The sequence below is a fragment of the Girardinichthys multiradiatus genome, chromosome 22 (genome assembly GCF_021462225.1).
Source record: "Girardinichthys multiradiatus isolate DD_20200921_A chromosome 22, DD_fGirMul_XY1, whole genome shotgun sequence".
Lineage (NCBI taxonomy): Eukaryota > Metazoa > Chordata > Actinopteri > Cyprinodontiformes > Goodeidae > Girardinichthys > Girardinichthys multiradiatus.
In genome coordinates this window covers 20,156,358-20,182,688 of record NC_061814.1, presented here as the reverse complement: position 1 = coordinate 20,182,688, position 26,331 = coordinate 20,156,358, and the positions used below count along the sequence as shown (strand labels likewise).

General features: G+C 38.1%; 1 protein-coding gene and 1 long non-coding RNA gene across 2 annotated transcripts in view; one reads left to right on the top strand and one right to left on the bottom strand.

The window, feature by feature from the left end:
• The window catches only part of adam12b (ADAM metallopeptidase domain 12b), a 144,187-nt gene that overhangs the window by 91,761 nt on the left and 26,095 nt on the right, over positions 1-26,331 (top strand). The window contains 5 exon segments of the mRNA XM_047350627.1: positions 20,956-21,133; positions 23,686-23,775; positions 24,992-25,187; positions 25,269-25,377; positions 25,700-25,898. Of these exon segments, the coding sequence (XP_047206583.1) occupies positions 20,956-21,133; positions 23,686-23,775; positions 24,992-25,187; positions 25,269-25,377; positions 25,700-25,898 (772 nt within the window).
• LOC124858576 lies at positions 1,353-2,501 on the bottom strand. The gene is made up of 2 exons (XR_007035876.1): positions 2,257-2,501; positions 1,353-1,647 (listed from the first exon to the last, which is right to left on the bottom strand). It is a non-coding gene; the product is annotated as an uncharacterized LOC124858576 (long non-coding RNA).

Genomic DNA, 26,331 nt, shown 5'->3' with positions numbered 1-26,331 from the left:
GTGGGCCCCAAACACAGTTCATGGATGGTACAAATTTGGCCCTTCAGCAAATGAAGCTGATGCACATGGACAGCTTTCATTTTTTTTTAGGAAGAAATTTTCAGTGACAAGTGTATATCTTCTTAAATTCATACTAGCCACAGTATTTTTCTTTTACAAACCATGTTTTTGTTGCTTTCATTTTAATACCATAGTAAGTAGGACTACAAAGACATTTTTACTCAATAACAGACTTGTGCACACACATTCATTAAACTTCACTAAATACAGAAAGGGTTTTTAAAGAAAGTTCTTGTCTTTGTTACTAGGAATAGACTAAAGACATTTTCTAAACCAAACAAATAGAAAACATCAGACCCAAAGAGCTAGGAAACTGTACACCCTTCTTTTGGGACCTACAATAATTTTTTTTCATTTCATAAAATATTGCATGTGTAATGTATCCCTGAGGAGGTAAAAAAAAAAAAAAAAGAATTTAAAATGAAATTGGTTGGTTTAGATTTGAAAAAAAAAAAAGTTTATTATGGCCCCTTAGTACTTTCAAATTGCCGATGTTGGCCCGTGGTGTATAAAGCCCTATATTTAGTTTTATTTATCATTTCATCAGCTCTGCCGAGGTCCCTATTGGAAAAAAAATAACTCCCCGCAGCATGATGCTGCCATTACGGTGTGTCACTGTTGGGGTGGTGTGTGCTCTTTGAGATATCCACAGCCCTGGACATAGTTATATACTAAACAATTAATCCTTAAATGTTTCCACAACTGGATTTACACAGAAATTATATTACTCTCAGAAAATGTTGTAAAGTCTGAAGGTCCTTAGTAGGGGTATCAGATTAAAATACATTTGCTTTTCAGATTTTATTTTAAAAAAAAACATCTACAACTTTCCTTTCTACACTATCTTGTGCATGATCGCATAAAATTCCAATAACATTGAAGTTTGCGACTGAATTGCAACAAAATCTGAACATTTTCAAGATATTTGAACCCTTTTGCAAGGCTCTGTACAAGTTAAAAAATACCAAAAATATGAAAAAACAAATGGCAGTGGGTTTTGGTTTTGTTTTGCATCTAATGGCCACAGAACAGAGCACGATCCATACAGATGAACTAGTTAAACTTATAGGTTCCTTATGAAACTTGCTTTCATGCCAGAAACTTTGGCTCTTGCTGTAACGCCTATGTTGTTGTCATTTTAAATATTTAGTTTTGTGTTATAGCATCTTTATTTTTTGGCTGCTCCAAAAATTGTAAGGTGGTCACATGAATGAACATGAACAACAAATGTTCATACATATATTCCACTGCATCAGAACAGATAATTAACCAAAACAAACTTGAGGAGATGCTGATTTTGCATCATATTTATGTGTACAAATTATTGCATTGTTGTTGTATGCTGATGTATGAAAGAATGCTTCAGAAAGAAACAGACCAGCACACACATACTTTGGAACTAGAATAAAGAAGCTGCCAGGGCATTCTCCACATGTTGTCTGGGTCTCTAAGATAACAGGGATCCTGCAAGCGATGGACTGTGTGGCTGCTAGTAAACAGCTAGCAGATACTGTAACATGAATCAGCAGCAGAGTACCAGATTTCATCCTTGGTCTGTTGCCAGTAATGTTTGTCACTTGGTGGGTCCTGCAAGGCAAAGATACATGCAATCAGAAGGATTTCCACAACACAGGAAACATGAAAATAAAACTGAAAAGCAGAGTTACTGGTATTATTTAAACCCCAGTCTACATGTGTCCCACACATCAATTATATCACTGGGGGATTAAATCCTTCACACATTTTAAGCAAGCTGTGGATTTGTTTAACTTAAGAACACATCAGGAAATATTTCCAGATTTTACTCTCTCACACGTCCTGCTGAAGCCTTACATTGGTTTCAACTAAACATTTTATTTATTGTTTTACTCAAAGTGGAGCTTTAGATTTAGTAAGGGAGATTATATATATTTATATATATAAAAATAATAGTAAGAGATCCTTTCATGGCTATTGCTGAGTATGACTACTACAGAAAGGGAAGAAGGTCTGAATGAAAGCCACAGTAGTAAACAAGAGTAAACACCTGGTGGGATTGTTTAGACATGCATTAATGAAAGGAAATGTTTCATTCCCAGCACCTTCCTCTGTTTGGAGTTATACTAAAAACAATATGTTAATGTCTGATCCAGAAATCTGTGAAAGATCTTGAATTTGCTGACACTAATTTATCCTATTATTATCAGTCTGACTCACCAGGGATTGGCTCTGCGAATAGGTCCGTCATTGTCTCCTTGTTCCCATAGCCTTGGGATCTTTTTCATACTTTACCATTTTTAGGTTATAATTTTCAAGTTAGGTTATTGTTTTGTTTAAGTCATGTGTGCCCAGGTCCAGTCTTTGAGAGCAACTATCCTGCAACCTTTAGATCCAACCCTGCTCCAACACACCTGAAACAAATTGCTAAATCAGCACATCATTCAGCCCTCCATAGACTCGGTAATGAGCCTTTCATTTCATGCATGTGTGTTGGAGAAGGAATGCATCCATTTATCTATCCATGTTTGGTGATGTGGGGGGGTTGCAGTTTGTCAACTGTCTACAATGAGGACATGAGGAAGAATTAACAAAATGAAGAAAAGAATAAAGTGATTTTTTACCATTATATCATAGCAAGTTTTTATAGTGTTTAGGTCCATAAGGGATAGATTACCTACACAGAGTACACTGCAATTCCTGAAAACAAATGTCAATGCTGTGTGTGTTTCTGTTTTTGTTTGTTTTTTGACTCTCAGTTTATTTCATCTGTGGGGTGTTCTGCTGTGGGTTACATCTTTGTACTTAATTGTTACATTTGGTAAGAATGAATCAGGGGTGCAACCAGGTGTCTGTAGAGAGTTCCAGTGGATGCTGTTAGTTTTTGACATTTCATACTTTTGCAACGTTTTATCATTTCATTCCCAAATCTACCATTCTTTGGCATTGGTCTCAGGAAGGTTTGTCCAAATCCTCACTTTTAGCTGTAGAATTTTTGAGGGCCACCCTGTAGCAACTGCAGAAACTCAATGAAATCAAGATCTTAGCAAGATCTTATCTTTGAATCTGCCTGGGACTTTCATTCTCAGCCGTTCACTGATATATTTATTGGTATGTGTTGGGTAGTTGTCATGTTGCAGCGTTCAGTTCTGCTTCAGCTTGAATTTTTTTTTTTTTTACAAATAGTCCCACATTTTCCTCACGCACTCTCTGATACATGGTAGAATCCATGATTGAGTCTATGATAGTGTCCTGGAAAGGTCCTATGTCAGCAGAGCATCCCAAACCATGACACTTTCACCTCCATGCCTCACAACTGGTATGAGGTTATATTCCTGGAATGCTGTATTTGGTTTATGTCCTCATGTCCGGATATTCTAATTTTAGACTAAGCTGTCTAAAGAACATTATTCCAGAAGTGTTGTTCTTTGCCTGTGTTCTTTGGCTAACTCACTCCTGCTTTCACGTTTTTCTTACACAGCAGTAAAGGCACGCACTTATTACCATATTATACCAACAGAAAGAACTTGTTAAAGGTCTCATGATGTTGGGCTTTTGGAGACTTCTTTTAGCATCTTGCAGTCTGCCCTGTGGGTGAACTTACTTGGACAGCCTGGGCATGTTGCTAGTTGTTTTGGATATCCTCCACTTGAAAAGTGTTTAGGGTACAGTTGAATGGCTTTTATCTAACTCTTTTGAGAGCCCTTTTAATCTTTCAATCTTCCTTCTGAAGGCCTCTGTCATAATCGGCCTGTGTTTGGGGTTTTTAATTTGTGTTTTGTTTACTTTCTCTGCACTGCCATGTTCTTCTCATTTTATTTCAGTTAATTCGTGTTTATTAGATTCATTCTGGTGTTTAAATTCTTGTTACGTCCCTTCGGTTCCTGTTATATGTTTTAGTTTATATTTCCTCATAGATCTGGTTTCTCCCTGTTTATGTTCTTTTGGCGGTCTCATTGTTTACTTATTTCTGTTCAATTGTAATTCCATATGAATTTGCCTAATGTGGCCATGCAGAAGTTATTTAGACATTTAATTAGGTTCACCCTGCAAAGACAGTTTTGACCAAAATGCTTGTATTAACTTTGGTCAAAACCTATACTAATTCTTTATATCTGTGGTTTTTTCCATGTTTTATATTGCCCGTATCTTCAAACTGTAGCAACCAATAGACCATTTGAAAAATCAGAAATGTTTTTTTTAGTAAAAGATTATAAAGATAATTTTTCTAAATGAATTACATTCTAATGGGTAACATGTTGAATGCTTAATTCCACTGATTCAGGTCTGCTCAATTTCATCCACCTCATGGACAGTATTTGAATTTTCATAGGTCAAATGACATGAAAGTAAACACAGATAAAATCCTGGCAAAACGAAAGTAATCTCCTGTTAATTTAACACATGCTGCGCTATACCAGCGTTAAAAATTATTAAAATCGTTCCTCAAAAACACAAAAACCAACATATAATGTTATTTTTTGTCAAACAAAGATGAAGATTTGATGGAAATGTTTGCAAAAATTGAAGTACACCCTAAAACCCCTAAATATGTAGAAAATCCATAAAACCCTAGACTATTAAGAAGGTGTTGTTTCTCTTCAGCATTAATTGTAAAAGTTGTTAAAAAAAATTAACAGAATCGTTGAATAAACTGCTGTTATCATAAGAACATCATTCAAATTGATATTTACATGCCAAATGGCAGAAGAAGGCTGTAAAAGGGTTGTTTTTGATGCTATGGCAACAGTCCTTTTTTTTTTAATAGGGGTATATTTATTTGAACAAAAGCTTCAGAGAGAGATGGACAAAAATGTTGAATACCCACATCATTCATTTTAGTGCAGGGCCAACACAAACAATGCCATGCACAAGGAGCAGAAAAATGACAGTCTTATCTTAATTGGCAACAATAAATTGTGCTTGTATTGACTTTTATGTAACAGAATAGGTTAATGAGGCTCAGGGCATTTATTCCTGCTAGTTTTGCATCATTATTATGAAATTAAACATGATAACACCTGAAAGAGATGATTTGTGACCTTTTATTCTTATATTCAGTCCACTGTTTCTTAATAAAAGAATTGAAACAATTCGATGTACCGTGATGCTCTGACATTTTGCAGGCAATTTTGTCTTGATGCACCGACATAGAACATCAATATTTTCCCATTTATTTAATATCATTCTAATTGTGTGTTCAATATTTGTTTATTTCAGTTTGTAGGATATCAGGATTTTATTAAGTTTTGGTATTGCCCAGTCGCATGCCAGGGAGAGAAACAAAATGAGAATTCTATTATTATGTTTATGTGCATATACACTCATGCAATCTTGTGCCTTTCAGTGCAGTTATTATTATCGATCCTGTGTTGATTGAAACTTGAGTTATTTTTTGCAGCTCCACTTATCCACGTATTTGTATTAAAATAATAGTTTGGCCTTTTTATTACTATTCTGTATGCAAGGAGGCTCTCTCTTCTGGTTAAATAGCTTATGCTATGAGAGTGGAATTGATTTCTATAGCAACTGATCAAATATTAACAGTGACATATCTGCAAAGCCAAGATGTTTGTGTGTATACAAACAAATTCACTCAAAGTGCTTTATATGAGACACATAATCACTGATGTATGTCCTTAAAAGGAACAAATAGATACAAATAGTATAAAGAACTAAATATTGTTATCATTGAGAATGTGTTGTGATCACAATCCCATATCACTTTACTCTGAAGTTAAACTTTACTTTGGAATAAGTTTAATTCAGCCTTGCATTATTTGTATTTTATTAATCTTTGGAAAAATAGAAATTTAAACATTGCAGTGCATACATGTAAAGTATTGTACAATATAAAGTACCACGACTGGAGACAGCTGTGTTGAGGACTGTGGCCTGTGGTGCACCTGCTCTACAACTAAGCCACAGGCAATTCAATTCAGTTTTATTTATATAGCGCCAATTCACAACACATGTTGTCTCAAGGCTCTTCACAACAGTCAGGTACATACATTCCAATTAATCCTAACAATTGAACAGTGCAGTCGGAGTTAGCTTTATATTCAAATTGGATAAAAGGTTTTTCTATCTAAGGAAACCAAGCAGATTGCATCCAGTCAGTGATTTGCAGCATTCCCTCCTCCCGGATGAGCATGTAGAGACAGTGGACAGTCACTGGCGTTGACATGGCAGCAATCCCTCATACTAACCTTGCATGTAGCGACAGTGGAGAAGAAAAACTCATTTTTAACAGGAAGAAACCTCCAGCAGAACCAGGCTCAGTGTGAGCGGCCATCTGACACGACCGACTGGGGGTTTGAGAGAACAGAGCAGAGACACAAAGAAGCACTGATCCAGGAGTCCTTTCTATGGGAAGGAAAAGTAAATGTTAATGGATGTAGCTCCTTTAGTCGTTTCACCTAGACAGAAAGAACAGATAAACTCTGAGCCAGTTTTCAAGGTTAACGTCTGAAAGAGAGCACATATAATTAGTTACAGTAAAAGCTCAGTCAATCGCCATGTCTAGGAGAGAGAAAGGGTTAAACACTAAAAGACAGGGCTATGTGGATCATCGGTAGAGGGTGAGCATTAAGTTGTTGCCAGCAGAAGCTCGGACGATTCCCCTCTCCAGAGAGGTGACACAGGTAGACACAGAGTCAGGCCAGGTGTAGCTTCTAGGAAGAGAATAGAGAGAACAAGGTTAAAAGCTGAAATAACAGCAAATAATGCAAAATTGGAGAGTAGTGTGAGAATGTAGCGAAGAGGGTGTAAAGTGGCCGTTATGTCCTCCAGCAGCCTAAGCCTATAACAGCTTAACTACACAGATAGTTTCAGTTCAGATTGTTTAGTTAAACGGCGCTTATTTACAACAATGTCGTCTCAAGGCACCCCACAAAGGGTCCCACTGATGGTCATTGTTATACTAAAAACCACAAGGATTGGGATACCTCTCTTTGTCAGACTGATCACAACCATCGGAAAAGAGAAGGGGTCACACAGGTAGCAGAAATGGAGGGTGTGTTTGCACCTCAACCATAACTGAGCCGGTTTAGGCTAAACCTGACTCCCCCTTACTCCAACCAACAGGGAGGGAGGAAGGCTCCCTCCATGATGACCTAAGCCACTCTAACTATAAGCTTTATCAAAAAGGAAAGTTTTAAGCCTAGCCTTAAAAGTAGACAGGGTGTCTTCCTCACGAACTAAAGCTGGGAGCTGGTTCCACAGGAGAGGAGCCTGATAACTAAAGGATCTGCCTCCCATTCTACTTCTAGAGACTCTAGGAACCACCAGTAAACCTGCAGTCTGAGAACGAAGTGCTCTGTTAGGAACGTATGGAACAATCAGATCTCTGATGTATGATGGAGCTAGATCATTAAGGGCTTTATATGTGAGGAGGAGAATTTTAAATTCTAGTCTGGATTTAACAGGGAGCCAATGAAGTGAAGCTAAAATAGGAGAAATATTATCTCTCTTTTTAATTTTCATCAGAACTCTTGCTGCAGCATTTTGAATCAGCTGAAGGCTTTAACTGCATTTTGTGGACATCCTGATAGTAAAGAATTACAATAGTCCAGCCTTGAAGTAACAAATGCATGGACTAGTTTTTCAGCGTCACTCCTGGATATGATATTTCTAATTTTGGCAATGTTCCGGAGGTGAAAGAAGGAAATCCTAGAAACCTGTTTAATATAGGATTTAAATGACATGTCCTGGTCAAAAATAGCACCAAGGTTTTTTACTTTATTACTGGAGGTAAATTTAATGCCATCCAGGTTAAGTGATTGACTAAGCAGTTTCTTTTTTAAAGACTCCGGTCCAAAGACGACAACTTCTGTCTTGTCTGAATTTAGAAGCAAAAAACTTAAAGTCATCCAAGTTTTTATATCTTCAAGACATGCTTGTAGTCTATCTAACTGGTTGGGCTCATCAGGATTTATGGATAAGTAAAGCTGAGTATCATCAGCGTAACAGTGAAAATTTATCCCATGCTGCCTGATAATTTGACCTATTGGAAGCATATATATAGTAAAGAGAATTGGGCCAAGTACTGAACCCTGTGGTACTCCACAATTAACCCTGGAGTTTAAAGATGATTTATCATTTACATGAACAAACTGGAATCTGTCAGACAAATAAGATTTAAACCAGCCTAGCGCTGTTCCCCTGATCCCTACAGCATATTCCAGCCTTTTTAAGAGAATATTATGGTCGACTGTATCAAATGCAGCACTGAGATCTAACAGAACCAGAACAGACACAAGTCCATTATCTGAGGCCATACGAATATCATTAGTGACTATCAGCAGAGCTGTTTCAGTACTATGGCACCCCTATAAAGTTCCACATTTAAAGGTTTAGATGTTTAGAAGTAGGATAATGATAAAATGCTGCACAAAACTATGTCTCTTGGGGTCTGTGTGTTAACCAGAGCAGTAGTCAATAATCATTAATAATGATTGTAATGCAGCTATATCGATTTGATAAGTTTCCTGACTGATAAACATAATCACTTTGAAATTTTGTCATATTAGTAAGTAGCTGCTTTTTATCAGCAGGTTTTTACCCATTGATTTTCTATACAAGCTTAATCGTTGCTGAGTAGTGGGAGGGAGCTGATCCCTATCTCCAATTATCAATGGGTGAGAGGCAATGTACACCCTGAGCAATGTATAACGAGGTTTTTGTCACACATAAATGTTTCAGATCACCAAACAAATTTTAAGCAGACAAAGATAACTTTGGCAAAAGCAAAATGCAGTTTTTAAAGCATGATTTCATTCATTGGGGAAAAAAAGCTTTCCAAACCATCCTGGCTCTGTGTGATAAGGTACTGTTTAAAATCCAGAGTTTGACAGGCTGCTTCAAGACCTTCATTTTAATTTTATTTTTATTTTGAGTGAGCCAGAGGTGGGCTTGCCGCTGCTCTTTGGATGTTTGGTCAGTAGTATAGCAGCAAAGCAGCACCAGACCATTACACTACCATCACCATATTTGACTGTAGGTATATTATTCAGTTTTTGAAATGTTGTGTTAGTTTTACACCAGATATAAAGGGGCACCCACCTACCATAAATTTAAACTCTGTCTCATCAGTCCACAAATTCAATTTCAAGTTTAGTAAAATCTCATCTTTAGGAACAACTGTAATGTTGGCCAAAGTTCTGTACAGAAAGTAGTGAGCAGTGGTTTTGGCCTGAGAAGTCTCCAATGGACCCAATTTTTGCACAGCCTATTTTAGTTTTCAATCATGAATGCAGACCTTAACCGAGGCAAGTAATGCCTGCAGTGCTTTAGATGTTGTTAGAGGTTATTTTTTGTGATCTCTTGGGTGTCCCTCCAATACCCTCTTGGAGTAAGTTTGGTAGGCAAGGCAACTCCTGGAAACATTAAGTACTGTTTCTTGTTTTTTCTGTTTGTGGAGAAAGGCTCTCACTGTGGTTCAAGGGCGTCCCAAAGCCTTGGAAATGGCTCTGTAATCATTTTCAGACTGCAAGATGTCATTGACTTTGCTTCATTCTATAGGTGTGGCAGTAATCAGGCCTGGGTGCAGTTAATGAATAAAAAATGTTTCTTACCAAAGTCAATCCATTATTGAATAAGGGGAACAGTTATATTTTCACATAGAGCCAGATTGGTTTGAAAAGTTGTTTTTCCTTAATAGCCAAACATTGTTTGAAAACTGCATTCTTTATTAAATTTGTTTGATGATCTGAAACAATTAAGTGTGGAAAAAAAAAAAGCAAAAACAAGGAATGTGTAAGAAAATCCATAATTCTGATAGTTCTACAAAGAGTCTTCCAATCTGGATGCATCTGTGTATAGAACAATCACAGTAAGAGTACTTCATAAATCCCAGGAGAAACATGTTATTGTAGTCGTTCAGTAATAAGTAATAATAATAATAAAAAATATCCATCCGTCCTGCCTACCTGGTTATCCATGCAGGGTTGTAGGGTGTGTTGCCTATCTCCAGCGGTTACTGGTCGAGAGGCAGGCTACACCCAGGACAGGCCACCAGTCCATCACATGCAACACAGAGACACACAGGACAGGCAACCATGCACACACACACTTACTCCTAAGACCAATTTAGAAAGACCCATTAACCTAGCATGCACATTTTTGGACTGTGGGAGAAAGCCAGATTACCAAGAGAGTCCCTCACATGTACGGAGACCATGCAAACTCTTTAAATTCAAGTCTGTGACCCAGTAAAAATAACAATAAAACACATTAGGGGGAAAAAACAATCTGAAAAGATGGAGTATAAATTAGGAAGGATTACGAGAAAAATAAGGTTCAATGCTCAGGGAAAACGTGCAACATTTACTTTTATCGTCACAGGATGATGTTTAAGGCCTTTACGCCATCAGTCCCATACTTCCTTGCCAGGGTTATTTCAATATTTTTCCACCACCTAGCTGTTGAGATTGCTGGTTTATGTCAATGTTTTCCAACCCTCGTCCTCAAGGTACATCACCCTGCATACTTTAGATGTGTCCCTGCTTCAGCACACCTGATTTCAATTGATGGTGGATTTTGCTGAATTCCAATAATCTGAATCAGGTGTCTTAAAGCAGGGAACCTTCTAAAACCTCCCAGGTATGTGGAAGGCTGTATAACTTCAAAATGACAATTGCAATGATTAGCTTGGTTGACTAATATTAACTGTTAGCAGACTGCAACCCCTGATATCATTGTAGACTGAATTTAACTGCAGCTCAAACAATCCCAAATGAAATCCAAATAAAATACCATTTTACTCTTTATTGCATACCTATTTGTCTTTAATAACTGTTTATGTCAGAACAGTGTTCTTACATGTTCCTTGTTTTAAATGTGATAATAAGGGTCAAAGATTACATATGGGGTCTAGGCAGTGTTGTTGTCTGGATCATATTAGTTTTGCAGGTTGATGGAGTTTATAGTCTGGACTTTTTCCCGGTGAACAATCTCAAAAATAAACAAATATGAACTTAGCAGGTTCAAGTTTGACTCAGCTATCTCCAAAATTGAATTTCCACAGCTATCAGCCTGAATTCTAAGTTTCCTGTTGACAAAAACCAATAATTTTCAATCCAATCTGGAACTCATTCTCTCCATCTCAAATAGCATTTCTTTTTTTCCATTTCTTTCTAATGTATTTATTTGATATTGGCAGCCTGCTTTGACCCACCCTCCTTTGTCCAGATCTCTTAGAATGTTAAACACCTCGTTGTGAAGCATTGTAGCTCATTCGACTGTGTGTGTGTTGTGGACACGCTGAGCCTAGACTTGCTAATGGAGTGGAGGACAGACTGCATCTAAATGACGTGATTATCAGTGACACTGCCAGCTGCAATCAGGGCCAGAGCGCACTGAGAGTTCTGCAGAGAGGTGCTTTATGCCTCGATAGACAGGCAGAGTGTGGAAGCTGTGGATTCATTTGTCTTTTTATCTCCACCAGTGGTAACGCAGGAGAGGAAACACAAAGGGAGGTAACAAAGGTACTGGAAGAAAAACAGTAGAATGTTAGCAACTGTGGAAGAATTGTTTCCTGTTCACGTGGAGAACTGTGACAGTTGTGTGAATCACAAAGATTAGTCCTGAGAGATTTCAATGAACAACAGGTGAAAACGTTAGTAGCAGTGGGAAGAAACACTTTGCAACAGTGTTTTGAAGTGGGAATTGGTAAAGTAAAACATGCTTCACAAAACCTTTTCCTGTGTCTATTTCTATAAGCGAGTAGAATCATGAAGCACAGCAAAGAGCCACTGCTGAACCTTTGTCACAAAAAAATGAATACATTTGTCAACATATCAGTGTCTGGCTGGACAAGGCAGCAGCCAAGAATCCAGTGGTAACTCTGGAAGAGCTGCATAGATCCACAGCTCAGGTGGGAAAATTATTTGTCACGATAACTGTTCTCATACTTGACAAATCTGGCCAAGAGTGGCAGGAAGAAAAAGGCTATAAGTCCTATTTTCAGTTTGCCACAAGCCGTGTAGTGAAGACAGCAAACATGGAAGAAGGGCTTTTGGTGTGATGACACCTAAATTAAGCTTTTTTGCCTTTGTACAAATGCTGCCTGTTGAAGAAACTAGCCCAGCACATCACTGAAAAAACACCACCCTTACAGTGGAGCATTGTGGTGACAGGATGATGCAGAAGGGGTGGTTTTCTATAACACAGACAAGGAAGCTGTTTAGAGTTGATTACAAAGATGATTGGAGCAAAAGACATTTCGATCTCAACAGAAGACCCATTAGTGGCTGCAAAAGATTTGGGGTTAGTACAAAAACTAAACTTACAGCCAGCTACATAGAAGGGTTCAGGTAAAAGTATATGTGTTTGATGCCAAAGTCTAAACCTAAATTGAACAGATAATCTTTGGCAAAAAGTTAAAAATTGATGTTCACCGAATGTCTCTATCAAATTATTGAAATGTATACATTATGCAAAGAGGCCTAGGCAAAAATTTAAGTCTCTAGATGAGAAAAAACTAGTGATAGTGATATACCCCTGAAGACTTGCACCTGTCATAGCGGTGCATGGTGCTGCTACAAAATATGAATACAACTGTATGCCACACTTTTAAGATTTTCTTTGCAAAAGATAAAATCAAACCATGTAGAATTTTCCTTACACTTCAAAGCTATACTCTACTTTGTGTTGGCCTGTCATAAAAATCCCCATTAAATACAATAATGTTTATGGCTATAAAGAAACGGGGTTCACAATAAGGCTCAAAATGACATTACTTTTTTAATTTCTGACATCAAGAACAAAAGAGCCGGCTAAGTAGAGGTTTGCAGAAAATGTAACTTGTTTTGTTTTGATTTGATTTTTCTCTGCTGTTTAATCACTACAAGCTTCTGTCAAAGTTGCGGGCTGACATTTGCTAAAAGGTCAGATATCTCGGCTGCTTAGCATGGACTAAAAGCATGTCAGTCTGTGGTGAGTCTTAGAGAACAATAGAGACAGCCTGATGTCAGTTTGAGGGACTGCAAATAGCAGAGGTTTTTATAGCCTTTGTATACTCAGTGCCACGCCTCATTCCCAATCCTGCTTCAGTCTTTATCCAAACTAATATTTCCTCATCCTCTCAACCCGCTTGCATTAAGCTCCTAAATGATACTGACAGGAAATCCATGAAAAGCTGCGTGGTCGCTTCGTCTCGCTACATTTTACGTTTAGTTTCTAGCTCACTAAGAAGAGAAAGCCTCCTTTAGTTTACTTTCACTTAATTGGTTTGGCTTCCCAACATTAACAGTTTCTTTTAAGGTCATTTCACTGCCTTTAAATTGAAAGGATATAAGTTGTAGCCATTTCCAGGAACAAAAATGCTGCAGCTAAGATAGCCAACACAGTTTGTTCTGAAAGTGGCAAAAATGCAGTTGTTGCTTTTGATGTTATCCTAATTTGACAAAATGTTGTCAGACCAATCAGTAGGCAAGACAGTCTCTTTTGATCCATTACTAATGGCTAAATCCTCTAAAAAGGAACTTATCATGCTGCATTTTCATTTGTGTGGCCGCTCGCCTTCCTCTGCTTGATTTGTTTTTGTTAATGCTGCTTCTAAATTGAAAAAATTAGTATTTGCAGGTGTATGATTGCCAAACATCGCTGAATCTCCAATCCCCTCGCTATAACCTAGTCGTGTTTAATAATGATAGAAATCAAACTTTGCCTCTGCTTTTGTTAAGAGTTTTGACTCATCTTTACCAGGTTCCCATGTTACCCTCAAGGCCGAGGCACCACCGCCGGCGAGGTAAACGAAGTGGATGGATGGTAATGCTGAAGTTTACCCTGATTCATGGTTATTGGCCATTAAATTTACTTTTTTTTTTGAGGATTTGTGACTCGTCATTTTCTGGGTCCAGTTGATCTCTGCCTGGTATCCTTGGTCGGCTTTGGCCTAGCCTGCCTCGGAGAAGTCTCCAGAACCTGCTGCACCATTGTCCCTAACAGGAAGAAGCCCATGCAAAGACTTTTATTCTTAGGGATTTCTTCAGCTCTGTGTGTCACTGAGACATGGTTGCGATTCAGTGAGGATAGTGCTCTATTCGAACTTTTACCAATGGATTGCTGCTACTTTAACTCGCCACAGATTTCAGGGAGAGGAGGAGGAACAGGGACTACAAAAAGGAGTGTGTTCCACAGTCCTCATTTTCCAGCTTTGAACTAAAGAACTGCAATGACTTTAATATTAATGTGTGTTGCCCTAATAAACCATTGATAAAGAATTTTTTAAACCTCATTGATTCTTTTAACTTGGTACAGTGAGTAACTGGCAACACACACGAGCACGGAAACACGCTGGATCAGCTTCTTTCATATGGTCTGTCTGTGTCTAACACTGAAATCTGTGACTCTGGATCATATGTCTGTTTTATTTGATGTTGCTTTTAAACTAACTTCAGTTAAATCTTTTGTATCTGCTCGATGCTGTTGAATGTTTTATCCTTCATCTGCCTCTCCGTTTTTACAGATTTTTCCTCCACTGTTGTAGAGGAGGTTATCTCCTGGTTTGATTCTTCTTTTAAAACAACCCTGGAATCTTTGGTTCCATTAAAAATCAGACAGCTGAAGTCTAAACCTGAGTCTTGGTTTTATGAGAGGACTTGTGCTGTCAGCTAGTTCAAAACGTTGCTGCCCAACTTTTACTTGTACTTATCAAAAACTGAACACATCACCCCTGTTCTGGCCTCACTCCACTGGCTGACTGTGCATTTTAGAGTTTATTTTTAAAATCTTGTTTTTCATTTAAAATTGTTTGAATGGTCTTGCCTCGTCGTACCTCTCTGAGCATCTTGATCCCTACTTACCTTCTCGGTCCCTAAGGTTAGCCAAACAGCAGCTCCTTCAGGTAAGAAGGTCTAGGAAAAAGCTTAGAGGGGGGCAGTTGTTCCTGAAATGTGAAATAACCTAGCCCTGCACATTGAGAGGTTCACTGCCTACTATTAAAACTCATTTTAAAACTATGTTTTCTTCGTTGGCTTTCAACCTCAGCGAGACTTAGTTTGACCTTGTTTGTTTTAATTGGTTTCATTGTGTTTAATCTTTTAGCATTCTTATGTAATATTTATGTCCTATATACGGCAGTTGGTAGTACTTTCTTAAATCTTTAAGATAATTTTCTGTAATTTTAATCTGTCCTTAAAAAAGGTGACGCCTTGTGGATCAGTCTTTTTTTTCTTTTAAACCTTTTTTAAAGGACACTGGTGTTTTATGTTCTCCATTAGATGAAGCACAGCTTGTAAAGCAGGTAATGTTTCCTATCTTCTCTGTGAAATGGTAGTTCCACTAAACTGCTTGTCAGTGAGGTGGCACCATAGTTTTTCCTCTCCGTGAAGCACAAATTTAGGAGCCCATACATCACTAATGAGATAAATGTCTTTATTTGTGGGTTGTTCCCAATAAAAGTGACTTATTTGCCTTTCAAGCAGTTACGACAGGCAGAATGGGTCTGACTAATTAGATTGTGCGTAACTGTTGAGAGCAGTCACATTAGTTCCACCTCAGGAAACTATACCTGGAGAGAGAGGCGAGCTCTAGACCCAATATCATCCTGGGAATCCTATACTCTCTGCTCGGCTAATTTCCTGGACAGCAGGGCACTCATGTAGCCACAGCTGTGATAACACACTGATTATTGTGTGTTTCTTGTACTTCAAAATGTGCACATTGGAGATGTCCCTGGTGGTTGGACAAATGTGGTATTTTCTATGAGAACCTAATAACCTTTTTGTTTCAAACTCCCTTGAACTGGGAACAAAATAAGGGGCATAATGAACAATTGTCCACAGTCAGCAGTTGTTTTAACCCAAATTTGAGGATACATGCTCACAGGTGTTTGGACATGATTTTTCTTCTGTATATCAGTTTATCATCATGTAAAAAACAAAATTTAATTTCAGTCAGCAATTCGGGTAATAGAGAGATCCTCACAGCGTCTCTGGGCACCCAGTCAGGCTGAGGCTGCATCTGTTACCAGGACTGTGTGAGCAGCTGTTACCTGGAGGAATGTTGGCCTCGGATTAGAGGTTGAGCTCAATCATCAAACTTCTGCTGAAACAGTCCATTAACGTCTCACAGTGGCTTAAGTATGTTCTGCTTTGAATATGTAAGGACACAGTTACCCTAGGCATGAACACCATATTAATTCAGGGTCATTTGTGATGTATTTTGACTGTTATTATAAATATACAGCAAAGAACATTATTGCATTGTAAAAAATATTACTGGGTGCTCAAATCTGAGTTTATTGTGAATGTTCTCTGATCCACCAAGGATCACATTTATATGTGAATGCTCAAAAAATAAACATACAGCCCTACTAATTTTAGATTAAATTTCCCCAAGTTGCAGAGTAACTGAACACTTTATTGTTGCCAACAATGAAGACCTGGTATAATCCTGGCAGAACATGTGACCCCTTTTTTTTAACAGAATGGGAAGATTGCATTCAAATTGGTTGGGTTTCCTGACACAAACCCAGCTGTTAGGTTTGGTCCATAAATGTTCAGTACGGCTGAAGTCAGGGCAATTCCAGAAGCATCCCCAACCAGTTTTGTTGTGTGTTTTGGATCAATTTTCAGCTCAAACATCCAAAGGTGTCAAAAATCTAAATTCACTTGACCCAAGCCTCTGGTGAAAGGAAATTGGTTAGGATGTTTAAGAACAACCCAGAAACCATCAAGGGTGAAGTCTTTCAAATAATGGAAGATGCTCGAACACCATTGTCACTGTCCACAGTAAAGTGAGATTATTGTTAACAAATACTGAGTGGTTGCTCACCTAGGAAGAAGTGCCTGTTCAAAAATCAACACATTCAAACTTAATTGAAATTTGCAGCTACCCACATGGACAAGCCAAATGCTTTCTGGTGAACAGTTTTATGTTCGGATGAAACAAAGATTGAGCTTTTTACCAGCAATGGCAAGAAGGATGTGTAGGCATGTCGAAGTGAGGCTTTCAGACCTAAGAACACTGTACTAACCATAAAGTATGGTGGGGGTAACATAAGTGGTCATAATAATTTAAATCATTCAAGTTTACTTGGTCACAGCCAGCACACAGTCAGTTTTACAATGTCTTAGTTGGCTGCACATAGGCCTTCCAGCCACTTGCTAATTTACAGAAAAAGTTCCCTTATGGCCTTTTCTGATAAAAGTACAATAAACCACACTTTTAAGAAATTAATAAGATATACATTATAAAGGCAACAAAGCTAAAAAAGAAAAATCACACACTTTCCAAACTATTTAGTAACACAAGATTAGTCAAAAAATTACTTTTTACAAATAGGATTGAGGACTACCCCCAACTTCATTCAAATCAAGAGCTAGGTGGCTGGAACTGGATAACAGGGTGTTCCAACAGGACATTGATCCTGACACACATCAAAAGCCCCTCAGTCATAATTACCAACCATGATTAGAAAATGGGTCCTTGCTATGGACACCAGGCAATTTAAAGGAGCTGCAGTTCTTTTAATAAGAATATTGGTCAAATTTCCAGCCAAAAGTGTTTAGTTTCTCCATGGTTCAAGGGATATTGACGCAAGCATTAGTGAGGGCGTTAGAATATATTTTCCTCTGTATGTATAATTCTGGCCCAGTTCGGACTGGTGGAAATCCTCAAAAAATTCAAACATGTCAGCCAAATTAATTAATACCAACCCTTAAAAAAACTGTTCAAATGTATAATTAAAGCCCAAATTAGGTAATATGGCATTCATGCCCATGAAGAGTTTATGTAAACTCAAGACTTACAATGTATAACACATCTTACAAAGGGCTGGTTTAAACTGTCTTTAAATGTAACATTATTTGCATTAGTTTCTGTTTTCTACTTAAATTTGCAGTCATCTTGATTCATCTTATTATTGGACCAGTGGGAGGGCTGTGTGGTTTGGATACTGCCCGACTGAGAATACAAGCTTTAACAGGATAACCTTAAGGAGGCCTGATGAAACATGTTTTTTTTTTTTCATATTCATACTACACTGAAAGGTGCATAGTCTAAAAAAGGGAGCTACCCCTCAAGACACACTGTTCTTCTCTTGCCTAAAGCAGCGTTTTTTTTGTGTTTTTTTTTTTACATGCTGATTTTACTTACCTTAAACTCATGTCCACATTAATACACCAGATGTTTCCTTTTTGATTCTAAAATGTCCAAGAGAAAGTAGATCTTTTAAACAGAAGCTACAATCATCCTTTTTCTTAACATAAAAGCATGTTTGTTTGAAACACACTGTTAACCTTTTATGGACATTTCACCTTTCTCTGCAGATATGTGCCTATGTTCCCTTATCAGCAGCAGGTCGTGTTATCCACAGCGCCCTCACTCTGTTCCCTGCAGTTGTTTAATCTGCATGGTCTGTCCCTGATGTTATGTGTGGGTCTCTAAGCTTAGGACCGTAAAAAAAACTCTTTGTGTGTGTGTCTGTTACAATGGTTTACCAGTGGATTATGTTAGTGGACACGTTTGGATAGAGACAGGTTGTTTTGGCTTCTGGTCAGTGGAAGATGAAAGCAGCCAACGTTTAAAGGTGGACAATCTGTGTAAAGTGGAGGCTCTGCTTTAACCCAAGGGTGGCTGTTAGAAGAAGATACTTTTGTGTTCTGTTTGCTTTGGAAATCTGTTTTCCTTTGGAAAAAAGGATTTATTTTCCATTGTATGCCTCCATCGTTATCTCCAGCACCCTCAGGAGAAGCCTGACTATAGTCCACTAACAACAGTGAAATATCCATGCAGTTGCTGCAACCAAATCCCCCTTAGGCAAAGGCGCAAACATCAAACATCCCTCCCCCCACCTCTGTCCACCGTCAAGCTCCACAAACATATTTTGTGTCATGTAGAAATTTCACAAATCTGTCCTGTCAAGCCTCAGGCTTTGCAGTCTCCACGCCCGAATACATTTGAAAACTTTAGTCAGTCTATCACTGCATAAGTACGTGTATGACATTTTTCTATCTGAACTTGAGTTTTTCAAGCATCCAAATGTCACATTTCCCTCCTGCGAATCCTCTCTGCTAATCAGCTGCCTCTGCCACCACACATCCACTACATCATGTGCACATGTTGAATACAAATACGGGTGTCATGATCAGTAGTGCCGGTCAATGGCCCCTGACAGGGGCTCCAAAAAAGAGGTCATGATTATTAAACATCATCAAGCATGCATATTCATATATTATAAAGTTAATGATGTCTTTTTTTTTACTTGTTTTTGGCAGGAAAAGGTAAATGTTCCCAGACCAAAAAGTAAACATCCATGTGGACCAAACATCCCCTTGTATCTGCAGGAAATGGTTTGGTTCTGTCTTAGCACACTAGACGGTGTCTAGAGCAGCAGTCAGTAGTTAAGATAGACAGTAATGACCATGTTACCTATAAAAATAATAAAATTGTGTTTTTAAAAAAGGAAGGAGAACATAGAGAAAGAGAAAGCTAGACTTTGATCATGATTTGGGTTTCCAGCAGTTCTTTGTTCTTATAGTTCTGTTTTCACTATTTGGAGATGATTATGTTATTATATTTCAATTAAATTTGATTAGAAGTGAAGTATTTCTTATGAGCTCTAAGTTGAAGTCAGAGCCAATTTTTCCAACACGTAAAAGCAAAGAAAGGTTTAGGATCACTGATCAGTTGCTGTTTGCTAAGCGTGGCTTTGGAAATGTTAAGTTGCAGGTAATAATAACAAATAGGGAAAAAACAATCAAATCTGAGGGCAGAAATGTATTTTCTGTTTTGTTATGCCTGTCTGTCTAGCAAGAATTGTTCTTGCTGTCTCTAGATCTAGCTTGCTTCTTCTGTTTGCAGTCAGTTATTCTCTGGCTCTGTGAGAAAAAAAAGATCATCTCTCTTTTTGTACACTGTATATAAATAAGTGGTCACAATTTTAAATCCACACAGGCTCTTTACAATAGAAAACTGACCTTGATCATTGTGATGACTTTGGTGCCGCCTGGCGTACATGTAATGCAGGAAGCTGCAGTCATATAGGTTCTGCTGTGTTGGGTTGGGTTGGCTTTGCCGGGCCATTAAACTTTGAGAGAAACTTTGAGCTTTCTGTGGGCCCCTGTATTAATATATTTCACCATCTTCAGAGACCTTGAGTTGCTTTGATGGTCTCAAGTGGAAAAGCTGTCTTTATCTGGCTCTTTGCAGAGAGCTTGAATGTGAAAAGTCCAGGTCAGGACCTCAAATGCCTGTTGCAACCCATACTCTCCTCTGGGGTCTGAGTGAGGAGGCTGTTTTTACACTGCTTGTATTTTTTCCAGGCACTGTACAATCCTCCATTCTGACCTTTATTTTTTTTTCCTTTATTGATCTTTACATAAATGTATCTTTAGGCGTGTATCACTTTGTTTCTTTAATCTGTTGCCCCAGAAATAAAACTATGTTTTTACCCTCTTCTCCTGTAGACCTTTTTGTTCTTATTGCCATTTCAAAAAGTTCCATCCATTAAACAAAATGGTTTTTTTTAAGTTTAGACTTAGTCATCCTTTCAAGAATATGATACGAGAAAGAATGAAACCAGAAACTGCATGCTTTTATGGTTGCAATTTTTATTGGGGGATGAAGGTGATTTTAAGAAATCACCTTCATAATAACCCTGTTCAGAGAGCTGCTTAAATGATACTTGTCCAGCCAGAATATGGCTCTTGTAAATGAGCCATTTATGTTTTGTGTAGGGCAGAAAATCCATTGAAGTGGACCTCATACAATGCCATTAGAATGGTAAATTTGTGTGAAAGGGCCTCTTGAATGAGCAAATCTACCAGTTTGTCATAAAAGTTGTCAGTAGTCTTAGTCTGTTCACCTTTTTTGGATACTTTTTCCTTTCTCTACTGTCAAATCTAACATCGAGCTGGATTATCTTCATCTCCTCTTTTGTTTTCTCACTCGGTTCCTCCTTTCATCTTGTAGGTACCCATTTCCAACAGTGTTCAGCACCTGCAGCAAGAAGGACCTTGCAGCCAGTCTGGAGAAAGGAGTGGGCATGTGTTTGTACAACATGCCAGAGGTCAAGGTGCTTTATGGAGGACAGAAGTGCGGCAATGGCTATGTGGAGGAGGGAGAGGAGTGCGACTGTGGGGAGCCAGAGGTAAAGTCGACAGCAAAGGCCTTCATCTTCACCTTCCTCAGTGGAGGTGATCAGACTCCTCCTCTGTGGTCATACAGAGTAGCTCTTAATGTAACTCAGATGGTGAAAAATCTTAAAGACTTCCCTACAGTGCTCTGTGAAAGTATTCATATTCCTAGAACTCATTTTACATTTTATCACACTAGGACCATCAACTTCGAAGTATTTTATTTTAGACCACGCAAGAGTAGTGAGTAACTGTGAAGTGAAGGGAAAGATAAGGTTTGTTTTCAAAATACAAATAAGATTTGTAACATGTGGTCTTCATTTGTATGTGTCCCACATAGTTCAATACTTTAAACCCGCTTTTGCTGCAATTATAGCTGCAAGTCTTTATGGGCATGTTTCTACAACCTGTGCAAATCTAGAGACTCACATTTTGCAATATTATTCACCTAAACAGCTTAACCTGAGTTTGATTGGGTGGAGAGTGTCTGTTGACAGCAATTTGAAGTCTTGTCAAAAATTTTGCATTTTAATTTAGGTCTGTACTTTCACTGGGCCATTCTAACATGAATATGCTTTGATTTAAACTACCCCAATGCAGCTTCCCTATCCCGGCTGGAGAAAAGCATCCCCACTGCATCCAAATTGCAAACACGATTTGTTATAGTTAGCCTTATTTGAAACCCATACTTTTCATTCCTCTTCACAATCAATTGCTCTGTTGGGGTATTACATAAAATTCCAATAAAATACATATAAGTGTGTGGTTGTCACAAAATAAGTTCAATGGTTATGAATACTTTTACCAGGCACTGCAAATCTGTCATTCGCAGTTACATGCTTTTGTCCTTTTCTATAACTATGCATGCACTTTTACCTGAACAAAACATTGGTTGTGGTTCTGTAAGGTATCAACCAGAACCTATAAAACTCTCAACAGCTCACTTATACATCCTCTACCAAATTAAACAAATTCAAATTCCAACTTTCTCTTGCCCTTGTTTTTGTCAATTTAAAGCCCATGCTGAAAAAACTCTAAAGCCCTTGCCTCCAGTGTGTTGTATATTATTTTGTTTACATATTGCTTTTCCCTGACCAGCTGCCACCGTGATTTCATTTTTTTGGAGGCTCATTAATCAAATTGCTGCCAAACTGTGTGACAGAGCAAGCAAACAAGTGGAATGCAGTCATAGCTTCAACTAGCGTTCTCTGGCTCTGCAGCACACATCCATGCTCACTTTTTCCCCACTCATACACACTGCAGAACCCTCTGAAATTTGACAGGAAAATCACATGTTCTCTTGCAAATAATCTTCATCCAACATTTATACCCTAATAATGCTAGTACATGTAGATGTAAAACCAATAAGACACAAAATCTTCTGATATAGTTGGGGGGACATTATTCAACATTATTCATTACTGATTATTCTAATGGTCTTACTATTAATTAGTAATTCATTTTATATATGTATTTTATAACTTTGCATGTAATATAATTGAGTTGATGAACAAACTCAAAGTAGAGTTCGCATTTTGCAGATTGGATATGAAATAACATTTATAAGTTGTCGCTACACCCTTTCAGAAAATATAGTTGATTAAATATGAATCTGATAGTTTTAAACAGCAGTGAGAGGCTAATGAATTTTAATAGCTTATCTTTCCAGACTTATGTACTCTGGAGAGACTAATATTGGGCTGATAGGCGGAAGGAGCATAAAATATAAATATAACACTTAAAAGTTAACATGGAGATTTCCTGACGTTAACAAGATGCGATCTGTTTCTCTGGAGAGACGTGTCACTGTTGATTGTTTTTAACTACAAAGCTGCACAGTCTTTGCACTGAAGTGAAGTGGTGTTTATTTATTCACTCTCAGATTAAATTAGATTGTGCAATTTGATTAAACTAAGTAGGATGCGGGATTGTTTATGGAAGCGGAGTAAGGAAACTCCGTCGTTTATAAATCAGTAGGTGGTAGGTGGAGTCATTCTGTTTGACCACCAGCAAACCAGCAATGCAGATTAGACTTTCCGACCATACCTCAAAATGACCTCCCGGATGCTCCACATGGATTGTTTGATCTGGCAACCCACATAGACCTGGAATTAAACAAGGAATTCAGAAAAGGGGCCAAAAGCTAAACAGAGAGGCTCATTAAACAACATTCACAAATTAGATATCTACAAATTCATATACTTCCATGCAGAGGACACAATGCAAAAGGAAAAAATGTTTCCTACGTAATTTGAACATAGAAGATGTGTTTGGGGTTAGAAGATGAAGCCCTCAGTTCTTCTTTCCTGTTATCTCTACCAACTCTTCACAGATGATTTCCATCTTTTTTTATATAAACCTGCTTTTTTGGGGTTAGTGTATCAACATAGTCCTCTTTAAAAGCTCTAACTATTTGAGAACTGCCTAATCTAAAACACATGGCTTAACTCAAAGGTCTGAAGGTCAGGGTGGGAATCTTCGGACAGGAAGTGTGCTCCAATGACCTGGATCTGTGATCAGGACCACACGCTGTCAGCTGGTTTGTTTTCTTTTCTCTGCACCCCAGGAATGTATGAACCCCTGCTGTAACGCCACCACATGCACCCTCAAGGGAGATGCCGTGTGCGCCCATGGGCAATGCTGTGAAGATTGCAAGGTAACAGTTTTCAGGTCTCCTTTCACTTTGTACTTTCATTTCAACTAAACTGTCTTTTTTGATGGAGTTTGAAGTTCTGAAAAAAATCTTCTAAGATGTCTGTAATTAACTTAATTTCTCTTGAAAGTTATTTACAAGCTCATAGTACTATGCTGATGTATTTTTAGTGACTTAGTCAAAAGCATGGTGTCATTTGAATTAAGGTTTTACTTTTATAGGCAGGTTGGAGTCAATTGATGTTAGGTTAAGATTAAGATTTGATCCCTTTTAACTACTGACATTTCAATTTTCATGACAAAAACTTGACCTGACATGTTTATCTGCAAATTCAAAATCAAGCCTTATTACATACATTCATGTATAAAAAATAGGACCCCCCACTTAATCTTCAGTTGCTCATGACTCTTCATAACAAGTCCATAAACAGGAATCATTATAAAGATTAGAAATATACATGAAAAGTTTCATCCAGCATTTTTATTTAAAATATTTATAGAAGTTTATAGTTTTTAACTATATTTACCTCTGAGATGGAGGTGTTAACATCCTTCACTCTCATGTTGATTATTATTAATCCTACTGCTCCAATTATTGAGAAATTCTGGTGAGAAATTCTTCAAGCAAGCATAAAGAAGAAGCTAGCATACAGTCACAACATCAGGCAGGAAACAAAAACAAAAACCCTATGATGCCACTCATTATTTTTAATGCAAAAAATACATATGCCTACAATCAGCCACAAAAAAGCACTGCAGCCCAGTATTGGAACTGTTTTATAAGAACAAATGAAAAAGAAAGCACCCTAGAACCAACTCAATTATGTAACAGTAAACTTCGAAAATAGACAGAGATGTTGGGTTTTTGCATATATATCTATAAATACTCATTCTAATTATTTATGAATTTGAGAGAGTACATGATCTGTGAAAGTAGTGTTCCTATATCTTCCACAAATAATAACATCTTCCGTTCCAACATTTTAGTCCAACCTAAAATAGGTATTTGACAACTCAAGGTAACATGAACACTAACATTCATTAAAATGCTTTCAACCATACCTAGTATCACGTATGTAGTGCTGTCTCAGCAGTAGTCCTGTGTCTTCTTTGAAACACTACATAATAAAATATATCCCAGGTCTGAAGCCATGAAGAGATAGATGAGGTCCACAGAGTTGAGTATGCTGAGTGGTTTACTGAACTGTTCATGACTGCAGCTCAAACTGGCTGGCACCATGTGCCGAGAGTCCAGTAACTCATGTGACCTGCCTGAGTTCTGTACTGGATCCATTCCTCACTGCCCTGCCAACGTTTATCTGCATGACGGACACGCGTGCCACAACGTCGACGGCTATTGCTACAACGGCATCTGCCAGACTCATGAGCAGCAGTGCATCACCCTGTGGGGACCAGGTGAACCAAATGCTGCTAAATAAGTCGGTCTGTGTTCAGGCTAAAGAATTCTTCACCAGATTTGTTCGTTTGTCATTGCAGGAGCTAAACCTGCTCCTGGGATCTGCTTTGAGAGAGTCAACTCTGCAGGGGATCCTTATGGGAACTGTGGGAAGGACCCCAGAAGTTCCTTTGCCAAATGTGATGCAAGGTAGAAGTCTGTTGCTGTACTGATGTAGAGAAGCTAGAGAGAATGAAAAAGCTTTACGTAGCATAATCTGCAATGAGCCGTTTGATGTGAAGCTCATGTGGTATTCAAACATAGTGGAAAATTGCTATCTGAGAAAGATAGTACTAAATGACGCTTTAAGAATTCATGAAAATGTAATGCTGTCTTGTCTTCTTATTTTTCTAAAACTGTTCTCCCTTTGGGTGAATTATGTAATCAAGCTCTTTATCAAGTGATGTAATTGCATTAACAATACAGTCTCAGTTGTTAATGCCTTACTTCATGTTTCTGTGCATTCATGCAGGGATGCAAAATGTGGTAAAATTCAGTGCCAGGGTGGAGCCAACCGGCCAGTGATTGGTACAAATGCTGTCTCCATTGAAACCAATATTCCACTTCAGGAAGGAGGACGTATTCTGTGTCGTGGGACACATGTGTACTTGGGTGATGACATGCCAGACCCTGGGCTTGTTCTAGCAGGAACAAAGTGTGGAGACAACATGGTGAGCAATCCATATATGAAAAAAGTTAGTTTGAGATGAACCAATCAGTAGGCCCGCTGTCAAAATCTGCCAATTTTTCCATGATCAGCGCTGATCAGTGATCAGCAGGCTAAACCCTGAGAAGTAAATATTGTTTTTTTTCATTAAATGCATTGAAACTAAGAACTACCACCATTTTGTGGTAAACAAATCAACGAACAGCATGAGCATTGACACATTTTATTTGGTAATAAAAGATAATTGCCAATTTATGACCTCTGTCACACTAATGTGAATCTGCTATTTGTTTCACTGGCTAAGAAAATGCAGTGGCATAGAAAAAAAGCTTTGATGTCACCTTACTATGCATTTGACGCTGTAGCCAGGTTTCTAACAATTTTTGGACATGTCCTAAATTCCACTGTTTGAGCACTGCAGCTCTCACATACAACAT